This window comes from Punctularia strigosozonata (assembly GCF_000264995.1).
Source record: "Punctularia strigosozonata HHB-11173 SS5 unplaced genomic scaffold PUNSTscaffold_7, whole genome shotgun sequence".
Classification (NCBI taxonomy): Eukaryota; Fungi; Basidiomycota; class Agaricomycetes; order Corticiales; family Punctulariaceae; genus Punctularia; species Punctularia strigosozonata.
The window spans coordinates 1472619-1482067 of NW_006767439.1; the positions used below are offsets into that span (position 1 = coordinate 1472619).

Genomic DNA, 9449 nt, shown 5'->3' on the forward strand with positions numbered 1-9449 from the left:
ATGGGTCCCCGAGTCCGAGGAGAAAAGAGCTGGGCGATGCGGAAAGCGCTAACGGGATCTGCTCTCCGGTGGATGTGCGCGAAGGTGAGCTAAGAAGGAAGCATGGGGACGGCCGACGAACCCATGCGCGTTACGTGGAAAAAAAGAGACCGGCGTCGGAGGCCCCTAATCTTGGGTTTGCTTCCGCGTTCGAACTTGGTTGGATGTGGATCGCCCACCGCGTGTCTATCCTCTATCCGTGACGTACTCGATAAAGTTCGACTTCGGGTCTTCTCAGTTCGTGTACGATGGCAAGTCCGTACGGAATCTCTACCAGGACTGCGATTCGCCGCTGTGGGCATGGTCTGCCCATGGAAGACCGATAATTCATAACTTATTCTTTGGAGATCGCCTTGGCAACAACGCACGTTCTCGAAAGGGAACTGTCGATGACTTGTTCCTCTCCGGGCACCTTCTACTCTGCACGCAATCGTCGATCCCATAATGAAAAATCCGATCGCAATCTCGATTCATGACCAGCGAGACGTCGAACGGGGGGGACAGTCGCTTCTGGAGTGTATATAGGATAATCTGCACATATAGAGGATCACAGAGCTTTTCGGTGGACGAGCAGGTCTTTGAGTCGTTTATGACCGTTTCGTCGCCCGCCGTACCTTCGCTGCACGCCAACAACATGCCAAGGGTGCGTGCTTCGACGGTGTGGACGAGAATACGAGATCTCCTACATGGTACGTTCACCTTCCTCCCTCCCTCCCTCCCTCCCTCCCTCCGGCCGATCCGAGGAGCAAAAAAGAAAAAGTACCATCGAAGCTGGGGCACATGCCCTTCGCCATGCCGAGGATACATACATAGTTACCATGAACCCGCCATGAGATATCACGGGTTGCGCGCATAACGCCACGACGGGCTGGCAAGCGACCGAACCCCATCGAACGGAGCGCCAAAAACGGATATCGGCGCACGATAAGCGGAAGAAAGGGGACTCTCGCGACCCTGGCCCGGCGACTTTGAACGGTGTCGTGTGCTTAGTATCATAGATCTTTTTTTTTCTTCTTTGCCCTAGGTATGGCACCCCAACCAACCAAGGTCCCGGAAACACGTCAGTCTTGGCGCCAAAAAAAAAAACAAGGGGGATCCGCGCGCCTCCTCGTGTGCATAGTACCTAGTACCTTGTCCAATTCCGCCGGATCACGTTCGAAAGGCAAAGTACTCGGAGCCCCATCGCGATCGGTGCAAAGTCCAGACGTTTGCATCAACCCTCCGCCAGCGCCAGCCTTCGGCACAGATATAACAACCAACGCAGATCGGATAGTGCGAGGCGCGAACACTCGAGCTTCCCCACGAAATCAAACAAAAGTGCACATCCCAAGGTTTTTCTTTTTTTCTTTTCTTTTTGTTTCCTTTCGAGAGATCACGAATACGTAGAGCGCGACGCAAAAAAAAAAAAAGGTCTGTGGCGGCATGCGTTGAGTCCGACGTTCCGAACGTCCCGTCTGATGGGAAGGACGAGCCAATCGCGCCTTGAACAAGAAGCTGAAAGCTGTGACGTATCACCCCTTTCAGCGCTGAGCGTGGAGATTCGTCGGTGGAACGCTCGAGGCTGGGATCCGGCGTCACAAGAATGCGTTGATACGCCGGCCGGTCAGCCAAGGAGCAAAGAAAACCCTGCGCCAGCGATCTGATGCGGCCCCGGCGGTTCCTATCTGGGCATCAATCGGCGAGGGGCACCGGTGCCTCGGCGCGCCCTTGAACGCCGCGCCACACGCACGACATTAAGTACCGTCTGAGTCGTCGGTCAGAGGGCGCGTGCCGATATTGCTTCTGCGACGATTTTTTAATTTTATTTTTATTTTCCGTCCAGGACTGTGTACATGGCACATGTACCTCGCCCTGGAAATCCGCGAACCTCGAAGATCCTCCAGTGAACGAGACGGATGAACGTTTCGTTCTTCCGTTAATCCGCAACCGCGAATATGATAACTTATGTGCGCTCGGCAGTCGGTCTGTGCAGACATTGAGTGGCCATGGTCGACGCACATTTCATAGAGAGACGTGTACGCACCTTGCCCCTAAGCGATGTCCGGCATTCAGCAGGCGCCTCCGCTTCGCGGCCTACGAAAAAAACAAAAACGCGCCGTATCGCCGTTGCTCGTGGCCTCGTCCTGGTCAGATTCGCTGTCGCGTCGAAGGATTTCCACGAAATTATTGTAATCATGACGCACAAGAAGCGGCGACAGTTCCGGACCTTGTGGTTGAACGTTGAACGCTGAACGCCATGGGAGGGGCAGACTTGCCGCCGGTATCGCACGATGGTTATCAGGCGCGCGCAGGGACGATGGGCCTGTGATTTTGTTCCTGGAAGAGTACGGACCGTCTACGCTCAATCGGGGCGTGAGCCTAGCAAGGCCGCGAGTACCGCGTCAGAGTACGTACAGGCGAGACCGCACTGGCAGCCACTACTATCTCATGCCGCCGGGGGGCGTGCAAGACACGGGCCGACGAAAAGTTTCGGGATGATTCCCCGAAGCCAGACGAAAGGAAGAAAGCCCGAGTTGTCCCACATTGACGTGGGGTGCAAGCTGTCACACGTGCTATCAGATTATGGTTTGACGGGTCAGAGGATTTACGTACGGCTTCGAGTCAACCACTGGCTCGAGAACCGGCTCTGATGCGCCGGAATCGCCGACCGACAGGATATGGAACAACAGCCATCGTGTTGCGGGATTGTACGATCCATCGCGTTCGTCGGGTCAATCCCCGATGGGTCAACGATGGCCTCGATCCCATCCCGAGTGAGAGATCAGAAAATATAGCAGAGAACGGCCGGCGGAACGCGCATTGCAGCGACACCAGCTAGGCCCGACCGCCGAAATGTATCTCTTGTCATTCATCCTCGAATTTGCAAAGATGGCAGACGCAGCACGAGCGCGCAAAAGTTTGAAGCCCAAACGTTCATGAGCAACGATACACCTCGACCGGCGAGGTGAGTCGAAACCTTGGACCATCATCGCATCGACCCGATAGTGATGCGACAGGCAGGCCCGAAGAAGAAGTCCACGATTGTCGAGCCTAGAGGTGACCGAGGCTTTGAGATTGGTTGAGTTCTCGCATGTCGGTACATCCTGAACATAGCTCGGACCCTGTGTGGTGAATCTAGACATCCGCATCTGGGCGTCATCGAATCTGACGTAAAACGTTCGCGCTACATACCGGCGTGATTTCAACAGATTAGGGAAGATAAACCTTGTGCGTATGTTGCACGGTAATGCAGGGTCAGGTAGTCTGTACTACATTGAGAGCTGGGCACCAAAGAGGGTAAGCCGAGTGACGTTCAAGTTACGTATGTCTAGAGCGCTCACGTCGGGGTCTCGCGGTCGGGTCCTCATTCAATCTTGACGACCTCATCATGATCCTTCTTTCATAACAAGCCGCGCGCCAGATCCGAGAGCGCATCTCGGCTCTCGCTCGGTGTTCGTTTCTGGAATCGGTGCCTGGAAGGTGCGTTCATTCAGTATTCTTGGACACACCCTCGGTCTTGATCATTGACCGGAGCCTACATTATACCAGCTGTCATCATGTCGTTTCCCGACCCCAACCGCCCGTGAATTCAGGTCAACGCGCGGCAGACCCAACCGTCTTGCGCGGACGTTGAATAACAATCGTTCGTAGAGCCGCTGACGGTTCGGTATGAGGACGAAGCCGAAGACGATCACCGGTCCGCCTCCGGCGCTATACGTAAACGGGATGCGGAAAGGCAGGAACGCAGTGACTTCCTATTCGTGACTGGGTCAATTATGGCTCAAAACGCGACGTCGGATACGTACAGATAGCACAAAGATCCTTCCGGATTACCTTGGATCCGGTGCTGCACTTCGATATGACATACTTAAGGCGACACGTGGAGATGCTGACATTCACACAACCGAGCAAGGTGCCAAACGGTCGACGAGCGACGAAATCTCGGACTTGTGATTTCGTTCACGCTTGGAACGCCTGAGCGACCCGCTAATCGTCGATGAGTGGCGATATCTTGGACTTGTGGATACGTCCACGCTGGTGGGGAAAAGAAAGCCGCCTATGGCGGTAATTATATAGATCACGTCTTCTGTACATAGAGGGTATATGCAATGGCTGTCAGTCGCTCAGTCGATCGTCTTCACGGCATGCATCAGATCGGGGCGGACCGGGGGTGGAAAATCCTTCAATGGCTCGCTGAGAGACGCAAGCAGAGATATCGTCAGTAAGCGTTCGTTTCGAAATGCCGCAGCAGATGTGAGGGCTAACGAAGCGAAACAAAGGACTCACGTTCGCACCTCCCAGACGTCCTCGCTGCTCTTCGCCAATCGCCTACCCGCCCACCACTCCGCCCTCCTCCGTATCCATGCGTCGCGCTTCTCCTCCGGATGCAGGCCCTTGTTGCTCATGCAGAACTTGAAGTCGGAGAGCTTCTGGGAGCAGTCAGACGTACGGCCGTACCGATACAATGACTTGAGTTGTTTGCCCAGGACTGCGTGCGGTTGTGCGGTGTATCACACGAGATCGCGAGGTCTTGATCAGAGAGGTCCGAGATGAAAGGAATAAGAGGGCAGAGCTGACTGTTGCAAGAGAGAAAGTCATCGAAAAGAGTCGTGCAGCTCGGGATATCGTCCGCCATCGGGTACTCCTTGCGCAAGCGCTCTTCTTCTTGCTTCACTGCCGTCGCAAAGTCGAGGTTGGACATCGTTACGAGGAGACTCTGCACAAGCAAGCACGAAAGCCAGCGAACGAGGCGAAAGGTGATGAAGGGACGGACTGTTACGTGCCGGTCCTGCCGGGAGCCGAGACCGAGAACTCTTTTCCTTTTCTAGCATTCGGCGCTGATGCGCCTTTTGACTGTTTGATCCTTTGCTCCACTTCCATATGCTCAAAGGCTCGCGGCGAGGTATAAAAGACAAGCAGCCTCGTCGCGAGGACCTTTACCTTTTGGTTTCATATCTTACCTCGAGTTGCTCAATCGAGACTTGAACTCTCTATTGTTGTGCCGCTCGAGAACCTTATCGTGTGAACGCACCTTAGCCGTATTCGGCTTTGCCCGCGTCACATATTTTTGAGAGTGTTTCGTGAGTAATCTGTTATCGCTCGTCGTCGCTAATCCCTCTTCGATAGGACACTACCCGGCTTGATCACCCGGGTACACCTTGGCTGAGGACACAGTGACTGCGAGCACCGCAAGCTACGTGTTCTAATCCCTTATCCCTATACGCTGAGTATGCCTGTGTCTAGGGACGAGCTCACGGGTCGCTGGACTCGTAATGACCGTAGGGTCGGCGGACTAGACAGAGTCCCCCGACCCGAGTCGGATATCAACATCAACGAGGGCGGGGCGGCTGCCTCTGACCCCGTTGACTCATCTCCGTTGGCGGGCGAGGCTGGAGCTATGCACCACGGAGATGCCCCGATGGCCGGCGATCATGCAGGATCGAGCCTCGGGGCCGACATACCTCAAGGTCTGCTACCCGCTTACCTTGACGTTCCCTCGCATCGCGGAGGATCGCGGTTGGCGAGCACGACGGGACTGGTGCTCAAGGACGAGCCGCGCAGTCCGTCCCCGTTTGTCATTGGAGGTTTCGGTGGGACATCCAGTGACGGCACTGGATCGTGGTCCAAGGTACCTCGCAGACGCCGGAGCGCGTCACCCGTGCTATCCAAGCGTAGTGTGATAAGCAATGATAATAGTTTTGCTTCATTGACTGATCTACATGACACCTCTCTTGTCGACCAAGATGCCGACGACGAAGTGGTAGGATCTCCGTTAGAACTAGAAGAGCCTCGCACCCCGAAGAAGCCGAAGAGTAAGCGGCTGGCGTCTGAGGGCAGAGCAATGAGTGATGGAGAGCTTGACGCGTTGCTAGAGACGCCTACCCCGGCGGACAAGGGAAAGCGTGTCGATCGGGAAAGGGTTAAGAACGCTCGGGTCGAGGACCCAGTTTCCTTCGGTGTCGCCGCAGATAACAATGCCGTGGGGTCGGGTTTTGTTGGCATTGTCGATGAGGATCTCGATGTCGATGCTCAGAAAGCGGCGCTGGATTCTTTACGACCTATCACGGCTGTTGACGCTGTAGCTGGCAGCAATGTGTCGTCACACTCGTCTCAAGAGCCTCTGGAAGACTTGTTTGAGCGCACTAGGAAATCCGCCGAAGTCTTTAAGGACGGGTGTGAGCGAGAGGTCCGCGAAGCGGAACGGGAACGTGATGCCGCGCACCTCGCATTGAGAAAAGCCGAACTTGCTAGGATCGAATCCGAACGAGCGCGCATCGCAGCTGAAAGGCGGTTGGTTGAAGTGCTGAATAAGATCGATAGCCTGGCCTCCACGGTAGACGCTCAGGCGGCTGAAGTTGCCGCACTTAAGCGCGGTCGAGTCCTAGACATCGACCGTCAGGGCGAGATTGAACCGAGACGTGGCTCACCGCCGCACCTTGTAAGGGCACGAGGAACCGAGGATCTCCTGGTTGGCGAGCAGACTGGCATCCACAGTCTGAGTACAGCCAGACCCGGTATGTTGATCGGTAACCCGTCGGCGACCATGTCGAGGAAAGGAACTCGAACGTCGGTAGCACCTCCATCCCGGTTCATATCGCCTGCTAGTTCCCTAGGCCAGACTTTGAGTAGGAAGCTTCAGCAACTAGAAGACGCTATGCTTACTATTGAGCGTGCGGGGTCTTCGGTGATCAAACCGAACATAAAGCCCGAGCCTCCGAAGGCTTACGATGGTCGGGGCGACCTCGATGCGTTTCAGAGATATGTCGAACAGAGTGTGGAATACCTTATCGACGGGATGATAATGAGAGAACGACATGTGTCCAAGATTGGGCACTTCCTTGAGAAAGACGCCCAACAGTTTTTCAACCGGGTGGTGAAAAGGCCGGAGCTATGGACGGCGGAACGATTCTTCGACGAATTGTTCAATTACTGCTTCCCCGACGGTTTCATGAATGCCATCCGGGCGCGCTGGAGCACCTGGATGCAGAAGGGATCGTCAGTAAAGGTATACGCGGCAACTATGGAAGGATTCCGCGACGATCTCGGCGGGGAAATCTCTGATCGCCAGTTCGTTCACCGGTTCTGGCAAGGCCTGAACGACGAAATCAGTCAGGAATTGTATCGTGACAGACTTCACCCAGATATCGATGCGTACGACGATGTACTCGAGAGTGCGTTGATTGCTGAACGAGTAATCAACAACAATTTACATCGTGGTAATGCCGCTGTTGGCTCCCCCCGATCCGGGTTTGAGCGGACGGGAACTGGCAAGGGTCGACGAGGTGGCAGTAGCGGTGGCCAGTTCGGGCGAAATGATAATAATGGCCATTCGTCCGGGGCGCCGGCGGCGAAGTCGAATGGACAATTCAGGGAGACCGGCTCTGGTGCGCTGCGAAATAGTGATCGTCCGAAGCGAAGGGAACGTAACCCTAAATCGGACTCACCGTTGTCTGAGGCGCAAATGAAAGAGCATCTGGAAAATAACCTGTGCTTCAAATGCCACAAGGCAGGGCATATGAGTCGAAACTGCCCCAATGGGCAGCAGGTTACGAGTAGCACGCGTGATAAAGCCCCTGGGTCGAAGACCAGCTATGCTGTTCGGTACGCCGACAGTGACGGGTCGGCCGATGGCGCCGCCCTGTCTAACGACGGTGACGACCCTGAGGTGCTAGATGAGCTGCCTTGTGGGTCAGTGCGGTTCCGGTTAGTCGGAGACGACCATGGAGAAGGTGATGGAGCCGACACAGCGTTTATACAGGACGACGGGTTGGACCCGTTCGGGAACCCACCACCTTACGAAGAGCCGCAGACGGAGGTCTACGATGCGCATACGTGGTACCGGCGATATCAACGCCGGTGGTATCGTTGGACCATTGACTACCTAGAAACGCGAGGCATAACGCACCGCGTGCGTCAAACTTGTGAGGCATATGAGAGGCATGGGTCCGATGGTACCTTTGTGTGTCCGGATGCCGTACGAGCGCACAGGCTGGAACGAGACGCTTTCATCGAGGGATCCTCGCGGTTTGGCGATCCTATTGCTAACCGTATGGGGATGGTTGTTGAAGCGCAGATCGACCGGCTTCCGCATCTTTGGGAAACCTGGACACAAGAGTTCGCTATCGACTCCTACATGGTGCTATCCGAGGACGGGTACACGCCTTGGATAATGAATGAGCCATACCTTAACACGTCGCTTGAGGTCCCTCAGGAACTACTGATGCGGCGAAGTTTTGACTTCGTCGGTTGGTACCGAACCCGCATGCTTGAGTTCGTTGACATCGCCCGGCGGTTTGAGCACGACGAACTCGGGATGGAAGACGTCGACTTCCTTCAGGAGTGGAATTGGGGCGAGCCTTTATGGGCCGCCGAGGAGACGCAGGTGCCGTCGGCCCTCGAGGACTCTGACAACAGTGAGGAATCCGAGTCTGAGATGGGAGGATACCCACCTGGGGCACGGTTCAATATCCCTTCGTCCGACGAGGATGAGGGATCCACGGAAGGCGTCTCGGAGGGCGAGGTCTTCCTCGTTGACGGTGTACTATACACGATTGGCGCCGACGAAACGGTATGGTTCCGTGCAGCTAGCGTCGGGCTTGCTGTTTTGGGAACTGATGCTGAGCCCGAGCGGACGCCCCGCGTGCATATGGCGAAGGTGAGGCAGCCGCCAGAGGGAAGCTTCGCCTCATTGCAGAGAACTGCGGCTCGGGTGAAGACCGCAGGGCGGAAGATACCTCGACCTATCGTGCTCACGGTTAAGATAAACGGACGTGAGTGTCGAGCCTTACTCGATTCGGGGTCGCTTGGCGACTTCATGTCGAGCGCTCTTGCGGAGCAGCTGAAGGTCGAGAAGGTACCTGTGGATACACAGCTGACTGTGCAGCTGGCCGCTCAGGGGTCGAAGACCAAGGTAAATTATTACACTGAGGTAGACCTGAGCTATGCACGCATCGCGTGCAAACGTACGTTTGACATCATGAATATCGACGGATATGACTTGATACTGGGGACGCCGTTCATTTGGCAGCACAAAATCATGGTTGGACTGAACCCGTCGAGGGTAATTGTCGGCTGTGAGACGCCTGAAGGCCTGCGTGCCGGTGACGATGTCAGTGTCCTAGCGTCCAGAGCTACAAGGGTCAAAGAGCGGTCCCTGGAAGATATTCGGAGGGAACTGCATCAGTATGCGTCCCCTCTGTACCAGAAAGCGGCGGAGACGACTCTACCTCCGTTGCGCCGAGTTAACCATCGAATTCCTATCATTGATAAGGAAAAACGATATCCGTTTCGTGCTTCGCGTTGTCCAGAGGGGTTCCGGGAGCAGTGGAATGCTAAGCGCGATATCTTCCTGAATTCTGGACGGTGGGAGTACGCAAGCGGGACGAACGCTGCGCCTATCATGTTTTTGAGTAAACCGTCGGGAGGTATGA

General features: G+C 55.4%; 1 protein-coding gene across 1 annotated transcript; it reads right to left on the minus strand.

Annotated features, from left to right (window-relative positions):
• Positions 1 to 4063: 4063 nt before the first annotated feature.
• PUNSTDRAFT_120872 (uncharacterized protein) lies at positions 4064 to 4761 on the minus strand. Its single transcript, XM_007384502.1, has 3 exons — positions 4597 to 4761; positions 4306 to 4507; positions 4064 to 4212 (listed from the first exon to the last, which is right to left on the minus strand). Exons 1-3 carry the CDS (start codon positions 4718 to 4720, stop codon positions 4143 to 4145), a joined length of 396 nt encoding a protein of 131 aa, XP_007384564.1. The 5' UTR covers positions 4721 to 4761; the 3' UTR covers positions 4064 to 4142.
• Between the last annotated feature and the right edge of the window lie 4688 nt (positions 4762 to 9449).